This window comes from Bos grunniens, chromosome 10, assembly GCF_055505025.1.
Source record: "Bos grunniens cultivar Pamir isolate PY7600 chromosome 10, Bosgru_T2T1.0, whole genome shotgun sequence".
Classification (NCBI taxonomy): domain Eukaryota; kingdom Metazoa; phylum Chordata; class Mammalia; order Artiodactyla; family Bovidae; genus Bos; species Bos grunniens.
In genome coordinates, this window is record NC_141174.1 from 26,268,150 (window position 1) to 26,294,820 (window position 26,671).

Here is a 26,671-nt window from a genome sequence, read left to right on the forward strand (position 1 = left end):
CACATAGGCTTATCAGAAATATTTAAAGAGGTGCCTTCTCATTCTCGTTGAAGCCTAAGCCCCAGTGGGCTACTGATATTTATTCGTATCACTGACAAGAAACAAGCTTCCAATGGAGTCTGCCTCCATGGTTAGGAGAATGAGAAGTGGGCTTCTGCACACTGAGCTCATGATGGCAGACTTAAGCACTGCCAACTCCTATCACAAGAATGCATGCCAGGGACTTCCCCGGTGGTCCAGTGGCTAAGACTCTATGCTTCCAATGCAGGGGACCCAGGTTCAAACCCCGGTCAGGGAACGAGATCCTGCATGCCACAACTGAAGGTCGAAGATTGTGTGTGCCACAACTAGGACCTGAGGCAGCCAAATAAACAAGCAAATACTTTTCAAAAAACAAAAGAAAAGAAAACAAGAATGCATCCCCAGCTGTGGGCTTTTGAAGAATTTTTCAGAAACTCCAGTGCCTTCACTGAGGGAAACTGCTATATTGAGGGTTGGCCTCTAAGCCCTTCCTTCCAAGCATGGCCTCAGTTTGCCCAGAAGTTATCTTCTTGCTCTAGATGAAACCAAGAGAGCCCCTCTTTGTCAGAAGGTCCTCTGAAGTTCATCGGAAAGGAGACCCCAGGAGAGTTCTCAAGCTGTTTCCCCAACATAGCAGGATCCCAGCTTCCTATTGGGACAAGGCCTCAATTAAGAGCATGCGTGCGTGCAAGCTCAGCTGCATCCCACTCTTTGTGACCCTGTGGATTGTATGTAGCCCTCTAGGCTCCTCTCTCCATGGGATTTTCCAGATAAGAATACTGAGTGAGTTGCTATTTCCTTCTCCAGAGGATCTTCCAGATCTGGGGATTGAACCCGCATCTCCTGCATTGGCAAGTGGATTCTTTACCACTATGCCACCTGGGAAGCCCCTCATTTAAGAGAACCAGGGGCAAATTTGAGTTCTTCTAGTGCTCAGACAGCCTTCTTTTCCTGGGCTTTTCCATCTCATTCCTTCTTATCCATGCTGCTAAAGAGATCACACAGTCTTCTTGATCTCAACTAAGACGTGAGTTAATGGCTACTCTCCCAGGTCATATTTGATTACTTTTGATTTCAGACCTGCTACATCACCTGGGCAGGGACAGCCATAGAAAATGCTGCTGATTTCCTAGTAGAGTCCTGAAACTGTCATAGGTTAAAAGCAATACACACTCACTTCATGTTCCACCCACAATTTTACTGTAGGAAGCACATAGATTGAAACTAAAGTTGATGATCAGAGAAGGAAGACAATTCTGTGGCATGTTTTTAATAGCAGTTAATTTTTGCAAAGAAAATGAGCTTGTCACTAACCTTTCCCAAACCTTCATCAATTCTTATCCTATTTCCTGGAAACAAATGGCAAAGGAACTCCTGGTCTAACAAAAGTTGGCTGCACAAAAAGTTTTCTGTATCACAAAAACAAAATTTTTTGACTGACAGGAAACAGTACATGTTAAAAAAAGAAAAGGAAAAGTCATCTAGTTACCCATTCCCTTCTCCAGCTCCCATGACAAAATTATACCAAATGCAATACTCCTGACCCTGTAGCCTAAAGTCTGGAGTAGGCTGGGATCTGAATGTACCAGAGACGTTATTAAATCAACCCTCCACGCCAACTGTCCCCAGCTGACAGGCTACATCTGAGTGACTCCGGGGCTGTGTTGGGGAACTGGGCTCAGCTCTTCTCAACTCAGAGGCACTTCCGAACTACAGAACATTTTGATCCATGGGCTTTCCAACTTGTACCTTAAGGAACTGGCAGACTGACCACGAAGCTACCAGCTGTCGTGGGCGCAACTCCGAGCAATTCTGAAAAGCAAAATGTGAATGACACTCTAACTATTCAAAGGGGGAAAAAAACTTAGCTTAGAGACCAGAAATTCACCAACTTAATTTAAAAAATCACAAGCGGGAAACACTGAGCCAACACCAAGAGGGGCACACTCTGTGAAAAACAAGTATTCATAGATCACGCGTCCGCTCACATGACTAGACAATCCAGTAGATCAGTTTTCTTTTAAGTCAGCAAGGCATTTCGTTCTCACTTACATGACAATTTCCAACAGAGTGGGAAACTGTCTCCTAGATCGGGGTTCTAAATAAACCCCAAATGTGTATATTGGAATCACTGGAGGGCTAATGAAGAACACAGAGACCCAGACTTGCTGCAGCAGGAAAGAGCTGGGCCTCTGTATTTTTACAGGGGTCATTCCCAGGTGATGTGGATATACACAAAGTTTGAATACCACAAGTCTTTGCTGTGTAATTAGAATCACTTTGGGGATGTTTAAAAAAAAAAACAAAAACCCCAACACCCAGGCCATACCTAGTACCAATTAAATGAGAGTCGCTGACGGTGGGCCCGAGTGGCAATAGTTCTAAAAATTCCCCATGTGACTCCGTGTTCAGCCAGGTTTCAGTGCTTCTCTAACTTGAGTGTGTACAGAAGCCACCCAAGGATCTCATCAAACTGCAGATCTATTTCAGCAGAACTAGAAGGACCCGAGATTCTGCACATCTAGCAAGTTCCCAGGTGACAGAGATACTGCTGGTCTGGGGACCACATTTTGGGTAGCAATGTGATACATCTGCTCTGTCCAACAGGTAGCCACTAGCCACATGAGGCTATTTACATTTTAATTATATTAATTAAAATTGAGCTCCTCAGTCACACAAGCCGCATTGCAACTGCTCAATAGGTACATGGGACTAGTGGCTGCCACAAAACATAAAACATTTCCATTGCTTTAGGAAGTTCTATTGGACACTACTGCTCTATCATCCAGCTAATAAAAAGTACATAAAACCTATAAGAGGATCAAGTTCAAAGCAAGAGTATCAACGATTTACTCAGACTTTTAGGGGATGATTAAGGACAGATCTAAAGTGGTTGATTCTGGACATCACTGTCACCAGTGTGGATGAAGGACTTAAAAGCATGCATAGTACGTAAGCAAATCATCAAAACAAGCAGGGAAATCTCTACGGGGAGGAAGTCCAGAATAATATTAAACAAATCAGAAGTCAGCAAGAATAAAACAAATGAGGGAGTTCCCTGGTGGTTCAGTGGCTGGGAATCCTCCTGCCAATGCAAGGGACAAGGGTCTGATCTCTGGTCCATAAGGATCCTGCATGCCATGCAGCAACTGAGCCTGTGACCCGCAACTGTAGAGACCCACATGCCCTAGAGCCCATGCCCCTCAAAGAGAAGCCACCACAATGAGAAGCCCGTGCACTGCAACGAAGAGTGGCCCCTGCTGTCTGCAACTAGAGAAAGCCCGCATGCAGCAACGAAGACCCAGTGCAGCCGAAAATAATAAATAGAGAATAAAACAAATGAAACAGATATAAGTAGCAAGTAACGTACTTAGGGATGGCAGGAGTGGGGGACGAACAAAGCATATAAATATAAGGTGGGAAATAACAAGGAACACAGCAGAAAAAGGACCAGAGGTTAGGGTTCATGAGTTGTGAACAACAATGAAAATGCTTCTTAAAAGCATCATAAACACAGTATTGGTCAGAACTATAACTGGTTCAAGACTGTTTTCCAACTCAAAGGAAATTGAGAACAGAGTTGTAAAAATGTCTCAATACAGAAATGATTCCAAGGCTTACTATTACAGAATACCACAGTGAGGGAGCTACCCAGCGAAATACCTCAAGTATACAAAGGATAGGGCTTCCCTGGTGGCTCAGATGGTAAAGAAACCACCAGCAATGTGGGAGACCTGAGTTTGATCCCTGGGTCGGGAAGACCCCCTGGAGAAGGGAACAGCTACCCACCCCAGTATTCTGGACTGGAGAATTTCATGGACAGAGAAGCCTGGCAGACTACACAATCTGTGGGGTTGCAAAGAGTCGGACACGACTGAATGACTTAAAAAATAAAAAATACAAAAGATAATTACACAAATTTTTGGTAAAGAAATGAGAATTGAAGCTACTCTGTAGCAAGAAGAATTTAGTTTAGAGATAAGAAAAATTTAGATTTAAGAAAAACTGAGAAGGTTTGGTCCCGATTTGTGTGCGCAGCGCGTACCCAGACCCGCCAGGGCGGGTATCTTGGCACGGGCTTAAAAAAAAAAAAAAAAAAGAAAAACTGAAGTTGGTTATTTTAGAGCAGAGTTTCACCACTGTGGCACTATTGATATTTTGGGCTGGACGATTCTTTGTTGTAGGGACTGTCCTGTGGAGAACATTTAGCAGCATCCCTGACCTCTCCCAACTAGATGCCAGCAACACCTGGCCAAAAATGCCCAGAAGACAAAAGGAGACATAAGCTATCTTCATTGAAAGATAAGGAAACAGACGGATTAAATTTAAAATTAAAAGGAGAGATATTTTAGGAACTATTCAAGGGACAAGCTACTGATAAACTTTCTAAAGGGAAATAAGAAAACACTGGCACCTGAAAATTTAATCTTTGGGAAAACTTTACAAATGGAAAGGTCCTAAAACAATTTTTAAGTTAAAGATAATTTTCAGATCTTATAGAAGCTAAAAGACCTAACTTAACACGGCCATGGTTTCCCTGGGGTCTTCATTTTACTCCATGTGTTTCATTAAGTAGCTTTCAATAACGAAGCAAGGGATTCTCATTCTTTAAAAAATGCTTCCTTCAGTGCTAAAGTCATTAACAAAGCAAATGTATTTAGTGTGGTTCCAAAATATTCATTTCTTTAAGGTAAACACACATATAAATTTATGGATACAATCTCTTAAGAAGGGCACACTTGATTCCTATAAATATATTATTATTGAATACATTATTCTTGAACTGAATATATCATTCTTGAAAGGTCTGACACCAGCAGTAAAAGCCTGGCCTTGCTGGCTCTGGTCAGCAGTCACAGGAGCTGACAAAAGCGGTTTGTCCACTAGAGGGACCTCAGCTTGTCACATTGTTCCCAGGGCAAATGGAAGCACAAACGTGAACAAAACAGGAGAGAGAAAGAAACCCATGTGTGTGAATGTGCATGCGTTGCACACTAGGTCGGGGAGCGGAGAGAGAGGACAGTAGAAAAATAAACTCCAGAGCTAAACACACCCTCTATGTCACCTTAACATTGGTGTAAAGAAGAAGAAGAAAAAACCTGACCACATTTTCAAAGCATTTCTTCTCCCTGTGCAAAATAAATAAAAAAGCAATCTCCAAAATTAGGTAGTCTTTAAAAAAAAAAAATCCCCATATTTTAATAGAAGTCATTAAGATTTCTCTATTTCTTACTAAAAAGAGTTTATACTCTTATAAGCCAAGCTACTAGGCTCTGTTCATAACAAATATTATTGGCACCTACAATTAATTGCCTGCTAGGCATAAAACAAAGTTCATTATTGGAAAGTCTAGGTAATTCTTTAAAAGCTTGTTAAATCAATGTTCAGAAGAACCACAGGTAAAGCTTTGAAGGTGGGTGTGATACAGAAAATTTCAGTCATGAACTATCAAGGGGCTCTTGCAATCAGGACAAATCAGCTTCTAAATTTTAAAACAGTCTTTTGATTACAAAACAATAGATTCATTGTAGAAATTTTAGAAAATGCAAATAAGATTAGAAAAGAAAAAAATTACCTTTAACCCCATCATCCACACAAATAACTCCTATCATGTGTATATATACATCCTTCTGTTTTTTCCTTTGTGTAGAACCACCTTTAATTTTAATCTATAAAAAATGAATCTTTAACTACCTTTTTTCATTTAAATCATGAGTATCTCTATCAAACACACACATTTTTATACATAAATATAGTACAGTATAGTGAAAGTTGCTCAGTCATGTCCAACTCTTTGTGACCCCATGGACTGTACAGTCCATGGAATTCTCTAGGCCAGAATACTGGAGTGGGTAGCCGTTCCCTTCCCCAGGGGATCTTCCCAACCCAGGAATCGAACCCAGGTCTCCCACATTGCAGGTGGACTCTACTGTCTGAGCCACCAGTGAAGCCCATATATAAAAACACACAATTATATAGATACAAATTTGTAATTGAGGTATAACTGACATGTAACATTAGGTTCCGGTGTACAATGTTATGATTTGATATTTGTATATACTGTGAAATGATCACCATAGGCCTACCGAACACCTGCTAACTTTTTAATTTTTAAGTGGCTGCATAAGATTTCACTGTATGTATCACGACACAGAGACTTCACCTAAACTTTACACTTACGGCATCCCCAACTGTTGATATTTAGGTTGTCTTCAATTGGTCAGTGTGAAAAGCCCTTCAACGGGGTCCTCTCTTCCTAACTGATGTTGTCACAAAAGCTGCTCCAACATTTATTTCCTCAGAAAAGCTTTACCTATACAACACCATAAAGCACCGAAGAATTGATGCTTTGAAACTGTGGTGTTGGAGAAGACTCTTGAGAGTCCCTTGGACTGCAAGGAGATCAAACCAGTCAATCCTAAAGGAAATCAGTCCTGAATATTCATTGGAAGGACTGATGCTGAAGCTGAAGCTCCAGTACTTTGGCCACCTGATGCGAAGAGCTGACTCATTAGAAAAGACCCTGATGCTGGGAAAGACTAAAGGCAGCAGGAGAAGGGGACGACAGAGGATGAGATGGTTGGATGGCATCACTGACTCGACGGACATGAGTTTGAGCAAGCTCCAGGAGATGGTGAAGGACAGGGAAGCCTGGTGTGCTGCAGGCCATGCGGTCACAAAGAGTCGGACACGACTGAGAGACTGGACAACATACAACACCAAGTACAGAACCTAGAAAAAACTCAAAATTGATGCTGATCCAAGTTCTTCCACTTCAGGAAGCCCTTTATCATTTTCCCACTTCAGATCAGTCTACATCTACAGGGGGCCTCCTTCCTGCTCCAAACCACTGTTCCTCTAGGGGGCGTCTGTACTTCACTCTCGCCGACTCCTCCAGAGTCTTCTGTCTTCTCTCACATCCGATTTTCCCATTCCATCTATCCTGACTGTGTATGTGACGGGTGGGGGGAACTTCCCAAACAACCCGCAACCCCCAACTGGTATTTCAAAAACACACAGGCCTTTATTTTGACAATTAAATTCCTGTTACTGCAGAAACTGTGTCCAACTCTACATCCAGGGCTAGAAGCAACGAGGCTTGCAGCAGCTCTGTGATGTGGAAGACAATGCGTATTTTTCCTCTCCCTCTGAAAGCACTATACACATCACAAGGGTTAATGGCCTAATTCTTTATTATCTTTTCTATCCACATTCATCACAAGACACCCTGCCCAGGAAGGCAAGAATGAGAGGTTATTGTTAAGACGGAATGAATGAGACAATGTGTGGTTCTGTTCTTCTGACCTGACAGCGTGACCCAGGCAGAGGGACTGTGGCCAGGGAGGCGCACAGCCTGGCCTCCACGCATCCCGGCACAGCTGCCCCTGCGCACCGCAGGCAGACAAACATGGCTCCAGGCCTCCCTCTGACCCTCTACCTTCGGAGAAGCAGGGGAAGCAGTTGAGGTCAAGATGCTGCTGAGAGAAGGTGCTCTCTCTCAGTGAGAACTAAGGCATCAGAGCCAATTCCTGGCAGCCCCTTCCTACCTCGGGTACCCCTCAGACTAGAGTGATGATCAGTTTTTTTTCTTTAAAATAGAAACTGTGGGGCTTCCCTGGTAGTCCACTGGTTCAGAATCTGCCTTGCATTGCAGGGGACACTGTTTGATCCCCAGTCCAGAAAGATCCCGCATGCCATGGAGTAACTAAGCCCATGGGCCACAAGTCCTGAGTCTGTGCTCTAGAGCTCACAAGCCGCAGCTACTGAGCCCCCATGCTGCAACTACTGGAGCCCAAGCCCGTGTACAGCAACGAAGACACCCAGTGCAGCCAAAGATAAATAAAATCTTTAAAAATATACATATAAAGTGTGATGAATTTCTAAGGATGAGGAGCCACAATGAGGACACCCTCTGCAGAAGCACTTTGGGAAGAATCTTTTTCAATTAGTTGCTTAGATCTCTAATCATTAATGAGAAGTTGAGGAAAACGATGTCCTGACATCTGTACCAAGCCGGTAACATATCCACCGCTATCAAGAGCCATACCACCCCCCAGGCACTGGTAAGGAGGGACTTCCGGGCAGCTCTTTATGGAAAGCAAAGGCATTTTTGTCCACGGGGTTGCCACGTGCTTCCCCACAGAAGCTATTCAAATGTATACTGTACTTTCTGGAAAAATCAGGTTTCTCTGGTGTTGATGAAGACTTTTCTCAAAGACCAGAGCAAGAGCCCAGAGAAAAGGCCACAGAAGAAACAGAATCCTTCTCTTGGAAGTTCAAAGTCTCGTTCTACCCACGAGCACACAACGGGCTTCTGAAGTGGAGGAGTTTCAGGAAGTTACTGGAGGTCAAGAGAAGGGCAACGGTTTTCTTTGCAGCACTCTCGTGTTTTTCATTCAAAATAAACAGAAACTGAACAAAAAGAACCCTCAAACTCAAAACCCAATTTCAGGGGACACCCGGGGCACCCCAAAGCCAGACTCACTCTGTGGCCACCATCTGGGGGATGGGCTCATCCAGGAGTTCCAGGCTATGCAGGATCCAGTAGCAGAGCCATGGGCGGCTGGCATCCAGACACTGCGAAAGGAACAGGGCAGAAAACACACCCCTTATTCAGAATCGTTCCAAGACCCTGCTGACAAGGCGACATCTGTCTCCCTCCCGGCCGCCTGGCAAGGAGGAGAAGGGCCACCTCAGAGGGATGAAGGACACTTTGCCTGGAGGCCTTAGCCCGGAGCTGAAGTGACCATATGTGAGCAAAGGACAATGGGACAAAGGCGTTTAACCTGAACCCAATGGGTCCTTCCCTGACAGGCATTGAAAGAAGCCAAGCAGAGGACTTCTCATACAGCAGAAACTCAAGTGCTACTGTTTCCTCAGTGTAGACCCAAGGAGAGCCACAATTACAGGGAAGGATTTCCTGCATTCACTCGTTTATTGATTTAACAAATATTTAATAAGTATCTCCTCAGGCCCAGCACTAGGGGCACAAGCATGAATAAAATTCAGTTCCTTCTCTTGAGGTGCTTGGGTTAGAATGTGTGTGGTTATCTGTAGAGGAGGAGGGCATTAGACAGACACGGAAGTACTAGTGCATTTCTGGAATAAGGCAGAACAAGACAAGTGCATACACAGAGCTGGATAAATGCTATAACGGGCACATGGAAGAAACTGGCTAATTCTGCCTGAGCAGCTGGAAAATGTTTCCAAAGGTGACCTGTGAACAGGTCTTGATCCTAGTTCAAGCCATAAACATTCAAGCATTCAAGCCTAGGCAGGCTGGTAGTATTATTGCCCCAGTTTTATGAATCTAAAGTGTATAAATGGTGTATAAATGAGATCCAGAGAGATGAACTTTTTCCAGATGACAAAGACAGTAAATGTAAGAAACAAGAACCCAGGTTTCTAGACTCTCGATCCAGTGCTCTTTTCCTTGGCCTAAGCTGCCGTCTTCATAAACGTGCACATAAATACGCCTGCTCACCACCTAGGGGCAGCTGGTGTGCTGACAGAAGACGTTGCTATGGGTTTCAGTGCCAGCTCCTTCTCTCATTAGCTACGTGGTGGTGGTGGTTTAGTCACTAAGTCATGTCCAGCTCTTTGTGACCCCCATGGACTGTAGCCTGCCAGGCGCCTCTGTCCACGGGATTCCCCAGGCAAGAACAACGGAATGGGTTGCCATTTCTTCTCCAAGGGATCTTCCTGACCCAGGCAACAAACCCAGGTCTCCTGCTTGGCAGGTGGATTCTTTACCACTGAGCCCCTTGGGAAGCCCCTCGCTAGCTACATGCCTTTGAGAAAATTAATCAATTAATCTTGCTAAGCCTATTTCCTAATCTAGAAAAAAATACCTACCTCCTGGACTAGCTGTGAGGATTAAATGAGACATTGAATGACAAACTTTAGCACACTATTCGGTGAGCTGTTAGCTGTCATGGTATTAACTGTATCAGGACTAACTTGACCCTAACCATCGAGGATTGAATACTGAAAGTCCACAGGCCAGATGTAGCCCGTGGACATGTTCTGTTTGTTCCCTGTAGTGTTTTGTTTGTTTAATTAGAATTAGTTGTAACAGCTACATGCTGAGAGATTCATAAAGAAATCTGAATTTCTGGCTTCATTTCAAAGAACAAGAAGAGATCTGGCAACCCTGGGTCTGCAGTGCTGCTTGACAGCAGCTGGCAGGAACAGAGCAAAAGCATGGTCCTCCAGTTTGCCTCAATTCTGCTCCCCCGACCATCACCCACCACCGCAACCCAGCCCACATCCCTGGCTTATGCCACCTGCTTGAGTCTATAGGCCCAAACCCCTGCCATAAATAATCAAATGCGGGCCAAAGAAAAAGCAAGTGAAAAGCAGAGCTTCTCTGTGGAAAGTGGGGCAGGCAGATTGCAGCCTCTGGTTCACATTTACCCTCTGCCTGTCACTCAGCCCCTAGTCCCAACACCCTTCCCCTCCACTTCTGATGCCCTCCCCTGAGCCCCTCTGTGGACCCCGAGGGCTCTAAGGAATATTGACTTAAAGTCCACTTCATGTCTGAGCATTTTTACCGTGTTCAATTGCAGAGTACTTTCTGGGACTTATACACTGGTGCTCTGGCCAGTAGAGAAGTTAGATCTGCTTACAGGGCAATGGGGTGAAGATATCTAGACTCCCTTTTAGCTAATAGTCAAAGAGCATCTAGAAGAATGCACATGAACCCCCCGCAGCCACGATGTGGGTGGAAGGAAGTCCCCCTGCCCCGAGCTGGGGGCTCCAGTAGCTCTGAGCAAGAAGAGAGTAGAGCTCTAGTTCTGTCCTTTCAGAAGGAGGCGTCCCAGCTCTGTGGGGCCAGGCGGCTGTGCACCTGGATCCTACCAGAGCCACGTGGACAGTGAGTGAGCCTGCAACAGGCCAAGCCCACACATGCCTTTTACATCAAACAGAAAAAAGAAAAGAAAGATTAAGGCAGATAATCTGATAGAGAGAGCTCCTGGGAGAGAAGTTTACCTCGTAGGCATCTGTCAGCTGTCGGAGGCCTCTTTTCAGATAATGGAAGTGCTTCTCTCTCTGCAAAACAAGCCTGGAAAAACAAAGAGCTTTAGTAAAACTACTCTCACAGCCCCTGCTTCCCCAGTACAGAACACACGTGTGCACGTGGGCACACCTGCACATTCACACCCGCACACGCACTCTCACCTTCTGGTCACCGCCCCCCCGCAGTCAAACCTGTTCAGCTTCCCAGGACACCTACCCCGGAGAAAAGAGGCCAGCCTCTGAATGCCCCTCAAGTGTCTGCAAATCATGCTGACAAATGTTTGGGGGGATCCTCTCCCTTGTGGCTGGTAGCTTTGGGCGAGAAACACCACCATAAGCACACTTAGCCAGGCAGCAAGAAACCATCCAGGAAGTTCCTCTGGGGTCCAGCTGAGAACAGATACGTTATGGCTCTCCATCCTGAGCCTCGCCGCGTCCCTGATTTGGTTCACCTCTATTGTTCCAGGCATTTCTTCTGGGGTCACTTTTCTGAGGTCTGAGGTTTGTACTCTGCCTGCTCCTCACTCATCCGTCTGTTACTGTGCTATGCTGTGCTAAGTCACCTCAATTGTGTCCGACTCTGTGACCCTATGGACAATAGTCTGCCAGGCTCCTCTGTCCATGGGATTCTCCAAGCTGGAGTGGGTTGCCATGCCCTCCTCCAGGAGATCTTCCCAACCCAGGGATCAAACTCGTGTCTTTCATGTCTCCTGCATTGCCGGGCAGGTTCTTTACCATTAGCACCACCTGGGAAGCCCTCAGTCTATTATTCCCTCCCCCACATCCCACCTTCACGTGCTGCCCCACAGTCCTGGCTGGAGGATAATATCTGTACGCTGCAGCCAGTCGCTCTCCTTGGCCCTGATGTCAGCAGCACTGGCTCTAAGATGGACTGTATCTGACGTGACCACCTGCACAGGCAGGCCAAGGGCAGGGGGGTGTGTCTTTTGCTGGGTCTTACAGAAGGGGTCTGTTTGTGTGGTTACAGACGGAAAGAAAAAAGCAAAGAATTTGAGACATTCACTGTGCTTGCTGATTCCAGAAAAGAAACGAAAGAAGAAGCATTCTCTTCCCTAGGTATTCAATTCAACAATTGTTTACTGAACTCCCACGGTACTGTGCACAGAATAAGTAGTCTTTACTTCAAAAAGGCTTCCAGTTCAGTACTGGAAATGAGATAAGGACATAAGTGGCTACAAGATGATGAAAAAAAAAAAAAAAAAAAGGGTAGGCTTCATAAAGAAAAAACATATAAAATGTTCCTGAGGCTCTAAAGAGGTTGGGGGAGGCTTCTCATTCAGAAAGAAATGATCAGGGGAGGCTGCGCGAACAGGTGGAACTTGAGGTGGGGGCCCTGGAAGAGGGAGAATGTTTTTACAGGTAGAGGAGAAGAGGAGGTGAAGTGATGGTGGGAAGGCAGTTCAGTCAGAAGAGAAACAACAGGAACCAAAACAGGACCATCCAAGAGAACGTAAGAGTCTTTGTACTGTCTAATAGGAAGCCACAAGCCACATGTGGGTACTGAGACTTGCAACGTGGCTACTGTAACTGAGCAACTAAATTTTAAACTTTGTTAATTTACGTTTAAATGGGTGCAAGTGGCTAACAGCTTTACTACATCCTACAGATGAATATAAAGCATGCAGGGGAACTGACAAGTCAGGGACTTGGCCTGGCTGTTAGCAATGAAAGAGGAATGATCAAGAAGGGATCTGGGATGCCAGCTGAGAAATTTAACTCAATGTAACACTCAAAGGGAACCTGCAGTAACATGGGGAGACTTGGAGGACATTATGTTAAGTGAAATAAGTCAGACAAAAAGATGAATACTGTACAATCTCACTTGTATGTGACACTCTAGGGCTTCCACCAAAAAAAAAAAAAAAAGCCCTGAGCTCACAGATATAGAAGACAGACTGGTAGCTGCCTAAGGTGGGAGGTGGAAGGGGATGGCAGTGAAATGGGTGACGGGGGTCAAAAGGTACAAAGCTCTAGTTATAAAATGAGTAAGTCATGAAGATGTAATGTGCAGCACGGTGACCTTAGTTAATAATACTGTATTGCGTTATGTGGCAGCCTGAATGGGAGGGGAGTCTGGGGGAGAATGGATACATGCGTATTACAGCTGAGCTGCTCTGCTGTGTACCTGAAACTATCACTACACTGTTAATCAGCTATACTCCAACATAAGATAAAGTTGTTTTTAATGTAAATAATAATACTGCATTGCATATTTGAAAGTAGCTACCAGAGAGGATGTTGAAACTTCTCATCATAAGACAAAAAATTTGTGAGTACATATAGTGCTTAATGGGCTTCCCTGGTGGCTCAGATGGTAAAGAATCTGCCTGCAGTGCAGGAGACCTGGGTTCAATCTCTAGGTCAGGAAGATCAAGAAGGAAATGGCTACCCACTCCAGTATTTTTGCCTGGAGAATTTCATAGACAGAGGAGCCTGGTGGGCTACAGTCCATTGGGTTGCAAAGAGTCAGACACAACTGAGTGACTTTCAATTTCACATGGTGCTGAATGTTAATCGGACGTACTGTGGTGACCGTACTGCAGTATATACAAATACTGAATCATTACACTGCACACCTGAAATGAATATAATGTTACGTCAGTTATACCTCAATAAAAAAAAAAAAAACTGGCACAAGAAACCTTTGAGGATTTTCAGCTGAGAAAAAAGTAACTACAATCATGGCTTTAGAAAAATTATCTGACCCCACTAGGTATTCGGTATGTGTTTACAAACTGGACTGATGAAAACACTTAAGTGGGAATAGATGAAGCAGGAAGACAGGGTAAGACACTGTTAATGTCAACCAGGGGGCGGTGGGGTGGGAGCTAGGTTCAAGAGGGAGGGGACATATGTATGCCTATGCCTGATTCACACTGGTTTGTTACTAAAGAAGGTAAATCTGTAAGCATGTGAAACAGTGAGAATGACTAACCAGAGGGAAGGAAAAATTAACTTTTATGGGAAAGCAGGATGCTGATACACAAAACTGTTCGAAGCATGGTCCAAAGGCTTCTTGGGATGGACCACCTCACTCCAGAGAAGATGCATGTTTCACAGTCTGAGAGCAAGGAAAACCATTTCTGGGATGAGGAATAAATGGTAGGATGTAACAACATTCAGCTTCAGCCTTGAATTTCAGCCAAATCTTCTACTTGGCAGTGGCTCCGAAAGGCTGAAGAGACGGATGCCTCCTCGGCATCATTCCTGACACCCCTGGACCAGGGCATGGTCAGTGGTCTGGGGAGCATGTGTGTGTTTCTCTCACATCCAATCAACATCATGACCTCAGAGACACACACGAGCTATGTCACCCAGATTAATCGCTAACATCTGAATATTCACTTTAGCTAACAAGGAAGGTTTGTTCCTGCAATATAATACCAAAATTTTTAAATTTGACTGATGAAATGTTAAATACTGTAATTGTGACAGTAATTTAAAATGCTGATTAAAGTTTCATATCTCTTCTTATGTCCCAGAAGTTCATTCTACGGTGAAGATGTTCGGCCCCAGCCTTATATTGATAAGCTGATTTATATTCTATTATTCACCCACAATGTGTAATGTCTCTATATTAATTAGCATGCTGTGACATAAGATGCTAATTAGCATCCTTTAAAACACTCATTTTCATAGGCAACAATGATAAAATGGGAAATGTCAGATTCCTGAAATAAACCCAGAGCCCTGATGTATTCTATTTCCACAAAGGAGGAACATTTTTTGTTTTCTACCCACATCTGACCTAAAGACCTATGAATCAAGGGACTTCCCTCCTTTACTGCCCTCCACTGCTGCTGCTAAGTCTCTTCAGTCGTGTCCGACTCTGTGCGACCCCATAGACAGCAGCCCAGCAGGCTCCCCCATCCCTGGGATTCTCCAGGCAAGAACACTGGAGTGGGTTGCCATTTCCTTCTCCAATGTACGAAAGTGAAAAGGGAAAGTGAAGTCACTCAGTCGTGTCCGACTCTTAGCGACCCCATGGACCACAGCCTACCAGGCTCCTCTGTCCATGGGATTTTCCAGGCAAGAGTACTGGAGTGGGGTGCCATTGCCTTCTCCGTGTCCTCCACTACCACTCCCCAAACACAGCTTCTTCTCAGATTATAACCTCCCAATCTCCCTCCCATCTCAGTAAGGATAAAAGGAAAGCCCAAGACCTCTACTCTTATGGTGGGTGACAAGGGAATGTCAAATGATCAAAGGTCCTCTGGGAACACAGAGGACCTATGTCCACAGTGGATAGAGACTCAGAGAACAACAGGTGAGTCATCACAGTGCAACTCTAACCACAAACCCCTCCTGAAGCCACCGTGCCCCACAGCATTACCAAGTCCCACTACCTCCGGGAAAACAGCCTGTACTGGCCAGAGGGCTCCTTCTCCCCGAGCTGTTTACATAAACAGTGTCATTTGCTAAGCTCCAGCTGCCACTCATGACAAGAGTCATAATTCATTTTCTGAGGTCGGGGCTTTGGGTTAATGCAGAGATTTAGGTTAGCAGTTTGGAAAAAGACTTCTCTGCTTAGCTGATGCTTTCCTTTTCCAGGGAAGGAAGATGAAGAGAATTTTTCCACCTGGCTTTCCCTTTTTCTGACTCTTTTTCTGTCTTGGTGAATCAGAGTTTTCTAGCTAAACTTCTTTTTTAGGGAAATAGGGACAAAAAACAAAGACACAAAGTTAACTGAGGCTAGAAATATTTGTAATGCTCCAGTAACTCCTGCCTGGAGAATCCCATGGACAGAAGAGCCTGGAAGGCTGCGGTCCATGGGGTCGCTGAGGGTCCGACAGGACTGAGCAACTTTACTTTCACTTTTCACTTTCATGCACTGGAGAAGGAAATGGCAATCCACTCCAGTGCTCTTGCCTGGAGAATCCCAGGGATGGGAGAGCCTGGTGGGCTGCCATCTATGGGGTCACACAGAGTCGGACATGACTGAAGCGACTTAGCAGCAGCAGTAAGTGAAAGACAGACTGACCCAGAGACTGACTTGCCAGGAGTCAGTGCGTGAGGAGGCGTCAGGAAGTTGGGAGACGTGAACAAGATCAGGCCAGATTTTAGACCCATAAGCTTCCCACCCAGAGAGAACCAGCCCAGCCAGTGGCCCAACTACTCTACGTTCAGAGATTGTCTAGGAAAAGTACTGTAACATCAATGTAAAATGATGAGCAAACACAACTTGAACTACTGATGAGGAAAGATCGCACAGGGTGGTTTCAGAGAAGCAATCTGTGATTAGAAGAGAAATGCCCTTATGAAATTCTAGTGTGATACATTACAAAACTGGGGGGGGGGAGGGAAATGAAGGTTCAAATTAATAAGTTTCTGTTTATAATCCCCCTTTTGGAATTTCTGCCTCAAAAGAGCTTAGAAGGCTTCAACTTGCTAAGCACCAAGGAAAACAAAAGGCATTGTATCTCTCACCTAAAGTGTGGCCCCAAGAATCTGCTGCACAGCCACCAAAAAGGGCCAGGCTAAGAGAGGCTCAAACGCCCCACATTTCCCAGTCAAGTCATAACACACACCAAAGGAATCCATCCTTTTCCATCCCCCTGACTCTATATCTGTTTCAAAGTGTTACATGAGAAAGAAAAACTTGAGAGTTCTGAACACCAGTGCAGAGGGTCAGAACTAAGCTACAGGATCACAAACTTTTTCTCTCTCTCCATCTTCAGAGCTCACAGTTCAGGCTCTGAGGGGGATCCCCATGTAACACCTGATGGCTCAGCTCCAGTGCACAACTCCTCCAGTGGGTATTCTAACAGTGGCAGGAGCTGGGGTCAGGAGCATCTTCAGGGAGCCACAGGTGAGGAAACATCAACCTCATAGCTACAATACCCCGAGGTTGGACAAGCTCAAGGAGGAAAGAAGAAAGGCTCCCACGGGAGATGGTACTTCCCAGCTCCACTCAGACTGCTAACCACAGCTTACCTTGGTACAAGGTGGTTGAACTTGTAAGAACTGAAGACCTCTTGGATCTTTTCTTCTACTTTTGCCTGGTAAGGATGTAGCAGATGGGAGAAAGAAAACAAAAACAGGTAAGACTTTTATTAGCTTTTTGTTCCTCTCGCCACAAATGCCTACTGGCTAGAGTTCCTTGGTGTGGCTTTGAACTTAACAGCATGATATGACTGCATGCAGGAGCTCTGCAGGAGGACAGGTTTGGGACAAGGACAGAAAGAATGATCTGCACCACATTAACATCACAACCCACTTCTCCAGTAAACTAATCCGTAATATCCAAACGAATGGCGGTTCTGTGGTTTGGCATCCCGACACCAGCTACTCAGAGATAAAGACAGATCCCTTTTGCTTGATCTGTTCTTGCCTGCTCTATGAAGTTGTTTAGGTGTTCGTTAACTGGTCATTCTCAAATACTCAATTTCTGCCAAGGGTCCTACTTCTTACTGTCAGATTTAATAATTTAAATACAGATTGAACAGTATTAAAATTCCTGAAGGGATTTACAAGAATATCGATCGTGGGGACACCAAAGAAACAGCACACCTAATCATCAGACCTGTGTCACACAGCAACTCCACAGTCCCATAAAACATAGACTCTCAGAAAGTCAAGTCACAAAGGAAATGAGATGACCACTCTCCTCTGAAGACCACAGCATGACGTGGTCACCAGCACAGCTTCCCTAAGGAAAGAGCACAGTAGTGCCGGAGGGGACTGACCAGCAGGACACAGGGTTTCAGCTTCACAGCCATCCTTGCTTTGTGAGGCCAGTCCTTGCTGAGATTCCAAGATACGTAATAATGTCCTCTCGTTGCGGTTGTTCAGTTACTAAGTCATGTCCAGCTCTCTGCGACCCCATGGACTGCAGCACGCCAGGTTTTCCGGTCCTTCACTATCTCCCACAGTTTGCTCAAATTCATGTCCACCGAGTTGGTGATGCTATCTAACCATCTTGGGAAATATAAAAAATGCATTATTTAATATTTCTGAAACACCCACTGAGTTAGAGCTTCCAGCTCCTTTGACAAGTGTGCAAGAATCAAGATGAGGGGAGCAGTGATGTGTATCAGCTAAAACGGCAGCCAATCTAAAATTTGTTTATATTTGGTTTCAGGATATGCTTTGGTATTTGCCTTTGAACATGAGTTTGAGGGACTGTCTGGCTAAGAATTTACAATACTTCAAAAAACAGACTGAAATCACTGTGAGATTGTCTCATGAGGAGTAAGAAAGTCGTCCCAGACTCCTCAGGACTCTCTCCCTGCCAGACATTGATATGAGACTAATGCAAAGCACCAGACTCAGCGGAACACAGACTGCGTTGTCAGCCATGCCTCCCTTGGTATATGCTGAACAAGATTAAAAAGAAAGAAAGAAAGAAACATATGTCAGGAAGATCATTAAATAAAAAGATGTGTGTACTATATACTGGGGGGTTGCTGTTTTGTTTTTCTATAATATACTGTTATAGTTCAAGTGAACTGATGGATTCTGAATAAAACAAAAAGCAAGTAGGAGGAAAACTCACTTCCTGTACCTAAACACAAATCAATTCACATCCATATGACTTAATAATATTCAGAGGCTAATGGATGAGCATTCTAACTGACACGTAAGACCCCCAGGAGGCAAAGCTTCCAGCTGAGAACTTCTTAGGGAAGTCCCACCATCAGTCACCATTTGGGCAACATAAGCAGCCAGGAACCAGGTGATGAAAACCAAGGTTTATTTCTAAAGTAAGACATCTAACAGAAACACAGGTATGTCATACCTGCAAAGAAGAAACTGCTTAAACCATTCCCAACATAGTCTCATTTCTCTTCTGGTTTCCTAATTACTCCTCTTCAGAATGAACAAGTGACAGTCCAGTGAAGTTAGTAACTGACTTGTGTCTGAAAATATACATTATAAATTCTAATAAATACCAGAGTATTTCAGATCAGCTGTTCATGATAATGAACAAATAATTCACTTTATTTTCTCTTAAGAATGGGTACGTTTTTCCAACAGTTTTATCAAGATATAATTCATATACCATTCAATTCACCCATTTAAAGTGTATTATTCAGAGGTTTTTAGTATATTCACAGAGCTGCGTATCATCACCATAATCAATTTTAGAACACTTTCACTACTCCAAAAAGAAACCCATACCCCTAAGCAATCACCCTCAATCCTTCCAGTCCCTGTCAATCACTAATCTACTTTCTTTCACTATCCATTTGGCTATTCTGAATATTTTATATAAATGGAATCAGTTGATGAGCATTTAGGTTGCTTCTACTTTTTGGCTATTATGAATAATGCTGCTATGAATATTCTTGTCCAAGTTTTTGGATGGATATATGTTTTCATATGTATATACCTAATAAAATTTCCCAGGTGGCGCTAGTGGTAACGAACCTCCCTGTCAATGCAGGAGACAGAAGAGATATGCATTCAGTCCCTGGGTTGGGAAGATCCCCTGGAGTATGAACTGGAAACCCACTGCAGTATTCTTGCTTGGAGAATCCCATGGACAGAGGAGCCTGGTGGGCCATAGGCCATACAGTCACAAAGAGTCAGACACAACTGAAGTGACTTAGCATGCACGCACGCATGAAACTGAGAAGGACCCTTTGGGCCTCCTGGGCACAGAAGCCTTTCTCTGCCAGCACCCTTTACCCATTCCTTGTTTGTAGGGAACAGACACCAGCCTTCATGATCTTCCCTGATTTCCAAAGGGCAGATTCAAATACTTGCTAATCAGGGAAGGGAGGGGATGCAGAGATAAGGGAGTGTTAGCCAGGAAAGGACAGTGCAGCCTGGGACAGGGTCCTGGTGCTGTCTCAGCTCAGTTCAGTCACTCAGTTGTGTCTGACTCTTTGCAACCCTTGAACTGCAGCACTCCAGGCTTCCCTGGCCTTCACGAACTCCTGAAGCTTGCTCAAACTAATGTCAATTGAGTTGGTGATGCCATCCAACCATCTCATCTTCTGTCATCCCTTCTCCTCCTGCCTTCAATCTTTCCCAGCACCAGGGTCTTTAACAGTGAGCTAGTTCTTCGCATCAGGTGGCCAAAGGATTGGAGTTTCAGCTTTAGCATCAGTCCTTTCAATGAATATTCAGGATTAATTTCCTTTAGGATTCACTGATCTCACAGCTGAGAAAAGAAGAGAAGCTAAAGGCAAAGGAGAAAAGGAAAGACATACCCATCCGAATGCAGAGTTCCAAAGAACAGCAAGGAGAGATAAGAAAGCCTTCCTCAGTGATCAATGCAAAAAAATAGAGGAAAACAATAGAATGGAAAAGACTAGAGATCTCTTCAAGGAAATTAGAGATACCAAGGGAACATTTCATGCAAAGATGGGCACAATAAAGGACAGAAACAGTATGGACCTAACAGAAGCAGAAGACATTAAGAAAAGGTGGCAAGAATACACAGAAGAACTGTACAAAAAAGACCTTCATGACCCAGATAACCATGATGGTGTGATCACTCACCTAGAGCCAGTCATCTTGGAGTCTGAAGTGAAGTGGGCCTTAGGAAGCATCACTACCAACAAAGCTAGTGGAGTTAATGGAATTCCAGCTGAGCTATTTCAAATCCTAAAAGATGATGCTGTGAAAGTGCTGCACTCAATATGTCAGCAAATCTGGAAAACTCCACAATGGCCACAGAACTGGAAAAGGTCAGTTTTCATTCCAATCCCAAAGAAAGGCAATGCCAAAGAAAGTTCAAACTACTGCACAGTTGCACTCATCACACACGCTAGCAAAGTAATGCTCAAAATTCTCCAAGCTGGCTTCAACAGTACATGAACTGAGAACTTCCAGATGTTCAAGCCGGATTTAGAAAAGGCAGAGGAACCAGAGATCAAATTGCCAACATTTGTTGGATCATAGAAAAAGCAAGAGAATTCCAGAAAAACATCTACTTCTGCTTTACTGACTATGCCAAAGCTTTTGACTGTGTGGATCACCACAAAAATTCTTGACAAGATGGGAATACCAGACCACCTTACCTGCCTCCTAAGAAATCTGTATGCAGGTCAGGAAGCAACAGTTAGAACTGGACATGGAACAACAGACTGGTTCCAAATTGGGAAAGGAGTACATCAAGGCTGTATATTGTTACCCTTCTTTTTTAACTTATATGCAGAGCACATGCGAAATACTGGTCTGGATGAAGTACAAGCTGAAATTAAGATTACCAGGAGAAATATCAATAACCTCAGATATGTAGATGACATCTCCCTTATGGCAGAAAGCAAAGAGGAACTGAAGAGCCTCTCGATGAAAATAAAAGAGGAGAGCTGAAAAAGCTGGCTTAAAACTCAACATTCAAAAAACTAAGATCATGGCATCCAGTCCCATCACTTCATAGCAAATAGATGGGGAAACAATGGAAACAGTGAGAGACTTTATTTTCTTGGGCTCCAAAATCCCTACAGATGGTGACTGCAGCCATGAAATTAAAAGACACTTGCTCCTTGGAAGAAAAGCTATGACCAACCTAGACAGCATATTAAAAAGCAGAGACATTACTTTGCCGACAAAGGTCCCTCTAGTCAAAGCTATGGTTTTTCCAGTAGTAATGTATGGATGTGAGAGTTGGACAATAAAGAAAGCCGAGTGCCGAAGAACTGATGTTTTGAACTATGGTATTGGGAGAAGATTCTTGAGAGTCCCTTGAACTGCAAGGAGATCAAACCAGTCCATCCTAAAGGAAATCAGTCCTGAATTTGGAAGGACTGATGCTGAAGCTGAAACTCCGATCTTTAGGCCACCTCATGTGAAGAACTGACTCATCTGAAAGACCCTGATGCTGGGAAAGATTGAAGGCAGGAAGAGAAGGGCATGACAGAGGATGAGATGGTTGAATGGCATCACCAACTCAATGCACATGAGTTTGAGCAAGCTCCAGGAGTTGGTGATGAACAGGGCAGCCTGGTTTGCCACAGTTCATGGGGTCTCAAAGAGTCAGACATGACTGAGCTACTGAACTGAACTGAACCAATCTCCTTGCTGTCCAAGGGACTCTCAAGAATCTTCTCCAACACAATTTAAAAGCATCAATTCTTTGGCACTCAATCTTTATGGTCCAACTCTCATATCCATACATGACTTCTGGAAAAACCATAGCTTTGACTATATGGACCTTAGTCAGCAATGTGATGTTTCTGCTTTTTACTACACTTTCCAGGTTTGTCATAGCTTTTCCAAGGACTAAGTGTCTTTTAATTTCATGGCTGCAGTCACCCCATGATCTGCAGTGATTTTGGAGCTCAAGAAAATAAAATCTGTTTCCACTGTTTCCCCATCTATTTGCCATGAAGTGATGGCACGAGATGCCATGATCTTTTGAATGTTGAGTTTTAAGCCAGCTTTTTCACTCCCTTCTTTCACCCTCCTCAAGAGGCTCTTCAATTCTTCACTTGCTGCCATTAGAGTGGTATCATCTGCATTTCTCAGGTTGTTTATATTTGTCCCAGCAAACTTGATTCCAGCTTGTAATTCATCCAGCCCAGCATTATTTTCTGCTTCACCCAAAACTCTGCCTCTGAGATTCGATTTGGCCCTAGTGCACAGAGGCCAAGTTTTTGGCATGACTAGGAGTCAAACTGCTGGATCATATGATATATTAATGTGTAATCATTTGAGGAACTGCCAGACTTTTCCACAGCAGTCATACCATTTTATATTCCCATCAGCAGTATATGAGAGTTCCAGTTTCTTCATATCCTCAGCAACATGATATTATGTGTTTTTGATCATAGCCATCCTAGTGTTTGTGAAGTAGCAGATGAAAGTGAAGGAGGAGAGTGAAAAAGTTGGCTTAAAGCTCAACATTCAGAAAACGAAGATCATGGCATCTGGTCCCATCACTTCATGGGAAATGGATGGGGAAACAGTGGAAACAGTATCAGACTTTATTTTGGGGGGCTCCAAAATCACTGCAGATGGTGATTGCAGCCATGAAATCAAAAGACACTTACTCCTTGGAAGGAAAGTTATGACCAACCTAGACAGCATATTCAAAAGCAGAGACATTACTTTGCCAACAAAGGTCTGTCTAGTCAAGGCTATGGTTTTTCCAGTGGTCATGTATGGATGTGAGAGTTGGACTGTGAAGAAAGCTGAGCGCCAAAGAATTGATGCTTTTGAACTGCAGTGTTGGAGAAGACTCTTGAGAGTCCCTTGGACTGCAAGGAGATCCAACCAGTCTATCCTAAAGGCGATCCTGGGTGTTCTTTGGAAGGACTGATGCTAAAGCTGAAACTCCAATACTTTGGCCACCTCATGCGAAGAGCTGACTCATTGGAAAAGACTCTGATGCTGGGAAGGATTGGGGGCAGGAGGAGAAGGAGACGACAGAGGATGAGATGGTTGGATGGCATCACTGACTCGATGGACGTGAGTCTCAGTGAACTCCAGGAGTTGGTGATGGACAGGGAGGCCTGGCGTGCTGCGATTCATGGGGTTGCAAAGAATAGGACACAACTGAGCAACTGAACTGAACTGAACTGAAGTCACTATAGTTTTGAATGCCTTTCCCTGACGGCTAATGATATTGAGCATCTTTTTATAGGTTTATTGGACACTTGTAGATATTGTTTGGAGAAATGTCTATTCAGATCTTTCTTCATTTTTTAAACTGGGTTATTTGTCTTTTATCAATGAACTGTAATAAATCTTTATGTATTCTAGATACAAGTTCCCTGTCCTACTCCCATTCTGTGGGTTGTTTTCAGGAACTGGTGTATTTTTTAATAGAAAACAATCACTTCAAAGCACAAAGTATGATTTTCAGAGTACAACTTTTAAAATAGTACTAGCAATAAGCCTACAGTTTTTTGAACAAATAGTAGTGGATTAATACAGAAATGAAAAACTAGTCATCTGAGGATGAGAAAATGAAAGTAATTGCCAAAGCATGCAACATCCTTTTCTACTTCCCCTTCTCTGCATGTCATCTGCCAGTGTTATATAAATCTGAGTAATTTTGTCACTGGGAAGATATAAGCATTCTTTCAATGTTCTGATTTGCATAGCAGAAGGAAAGGAAAAAAGCTAGTTGTATATAAAAGAGTTAACATAGCGGGCCTGAGACTGCTATCCTTAGGAAGGCCTCCTTGAAACGTAGATCCTCGCTGGAGTCTGGGAGCCTAGAATATGCCAGGGTTCCCACCATTCCCAGAGCTGATAAGACTGGCTCACTAAGCCTAAACTGTAGAAGCAAGTTAGTTTATGCTGAGCAGCTATTTTCCTTCTGGGAGCCTGGAATTATTCTAAAAAGAGGGTGCTGGCTTTTAGTGACCAGGCCCACTAAAAACCATGAGCAACAAGTCTCTAACGGGCTTCCCTGGTAGTTCTGCATGTGTGGTCACAGTTTGATACTGGAGAAATTAAATTCCTTCTCTGTGACTCCACTGGGAGAGGACTCTTAGACACTTGTCCTAGATTCCTGCAGACTCCACCCATGAGCCTCTCCCTTGGCTGATTTGCTTTCTAGCCTTTTGCTATAATAAGTCATCACCTTGAGTACAGCTATATTCTGAGTACTCTGAATCTTTGTGTAAGCAGAAAAGGCAGAGGTCCACAGAGAAAGAAAATCCAACCTGACTTTCCTGACATAAGAGAAGCCATTTTTGGCCTAAGCCACTCTGGGATCTAAGCCTGGCCACAATACTTGCCCTTGAACAGGTCTTAGTAATCAATGATCTTAAGACACCAAAGAATGCAGAAACTATCAGGCAAGAAAAATAACAGTAACAAAGACAACACATGAGTTGTGAAAATTCCTAGTTCTCTTTTAATGGTAAAGAGCAGCTTGAGGCCTCAACCACCAGATCTACTGGAACCAAAGGCTGACGATGGTGATCTTTACTGATGCTTCTGACTTTAACCAACTAAAGCTTGGACTCAAGCCTAATCATGAATATGCATATACCCTAGTAAAACTTCCCCAGCTTTGCTGTTAAGGGAGACACTGCCTTGGGAAAGATTCCCCAGTGTTCTCCCTATTTGTAGTAATAAATCTTTCCTTCTTCCAATCTTTGATTTGACTGTGTCTTTTGGCTCAACATCCATCAAGAGGGAAACCCAGTTTTCAGGAAACATAAGTAGTGCTCAAAATTCTCTAAGCCAGGCTTCAACAATATGTGAACCATGAACTTCCAGATGTTGAAGCTTATTTTAGAAAAGGCAGAGGAACCAGAGATCAAATTGCCAACATCTGCTGGATCATTGGAAAAGCAAAAGAGTTCCAGAAAAACATCTATTTCTGCTTCAATGACTATGCCAAAGCATTTGACTTTGGATCACAACAAACTGTCGAAAATTCTGAAGGAAATGGGAATACCAGAACACCTGACCTGCTTCTTGAGAAATCTGTATGCAGGTCAGGAAGCAACAATTAGAACTGGACATGGAACAACAGACTGGTTCCAAATAGGGAAAGGAGTACGTCAAGGCTGTATATTGTCACCCTGCTTATTTAACTTATATGCAGAGTACATCATGAGAAATGCTGGGCTGGGTGAAGCACAAGCTGGAATCAAGATTGCCAGGAGAAATATTAATAACCTCAGATATGCAGATGACACCACTCTTATGGCAGAAATTGAAGAAGAACTAAAGAGCTTCTTGATGAAAGTGAAAGGGGAGAGTGAAAAAGTTGGCTTAAAGCTCAACATTCAGAAACCTAAGATCATGGCATCTGGGCCCATTCAGTTCAGTTCAGTTCGGTCGCTCAGTCGTGTCCGACTCTTTGCAACCCCATGAATCGCAGCACGCCAGGCCTCCCTGTCCATCACCAACTCCTGGAGTTCACTGAGACTCACGTCCATCGAGTCAGTGATGCCATCCAGCCATCTCATCCTCTGTTGTCCCCTTCTCCTCCTGCCCCCAATCCCTCCCAGCATCAGAGACTTTCCCAATGAGTCAGCTCTTCGCATGAGATGGCCAAAGTACTGGAGTTTCAGCTTTAGCATCATTCCTTCCAAAGAACACTCAGGGCTGATCTCCTTCAGAATGGACTGGTTGGATCTCCTTGCAGTCCAAGGGACTCTCAAGAGTCTTTTCCAACACCACAGTTAAAAAGCATCAATTCTTCAGTGCTCAGCCTTCTTCACAGTCCAACTCTCACATCCATACATGACCACATTACTTCATGGCAAACAGATGGGGAAACAGTGGCAGGCTTTATTTTGGGGGCTCCAAAATCACTGCAGATGGTGATTGCAGCCATGAAATTAAAAGACACTTACTCCTTGGAAGGAAAGTTATGACCAACGTAGACAGCATATTAAAAAGCAGAGACATTACTTTGCCAACAAAGATCCCTCTGGTCAAAGCTATGGTTTTTCCAGTAGTCATGTATGGATGTGAGAGTTGGACTATAAAGAAAGCTGAGTGCCGAAGAATTGATGCTTTTGAACTGTGGTGTTGAAGAAGGCTCTTGAAGGTCCTTTGGACTACAAGGAGATCCAACCAGTCCATCCTAAAGGAAATCAGTTCTAAATATTCACTGGAAGGACTGATGTTGAAGCTGAAACTCCAAAACTTTGGCCATCTGATGTGAAGAGCTGAATCATTTGAAAAGACCCTGATGCTGGGAAAGATTGAAGGTGAGAGAAGGGGGACGACAGAGGATGAGATG

At 43.9% G+C, this 26,671-nt stretch overlaps 1 protein-coding gene across 6 annotated transcripts in view; it reads right to left on the reverse strand.

Moving 5' to 3' along the window:
* The window catches only part of FNTB (farnesyltransferase, CAAX box, subunit beta), an 80,582-nt gene that overhangs the window by 28,864 nt on the left and 25,047 nt on the right, over positions 1–26,671 (reverse strand). For 4 of the 6 annotated variants that reach the window (XR_015134145.1, XR_015134147.1, XM_086320241.1 and 1 more), the window contains exons 2-4: positions 16,996–17,060; positions 11,014–11,086; positions 8,507–8,598 (exon numbers count right to left, since the gene is read on the reverse strand). Coding sequence is in view for 3 of the 6 variants with exons in the window: in XM_086320241.1 (XP_086176367.1) it covers positions 8,507–8,598; positions 11,014–11,086; positions 16,996–17,060 (230 nt within the window). In the remaining 3 variants the exon portion in view is untranslated. Of the gene's footprint in view, positions 1–8,506; positions 8,599–11,013; positions 11,087–16,995; positions 17,061–17,747; positions 17,980–18,799; positions 18,916–26,671 lie in introns of those variants that run through there. The other 2 variants (XR_015134146.1, XM_086320242.1) reach the window with 1 other exon arrangement.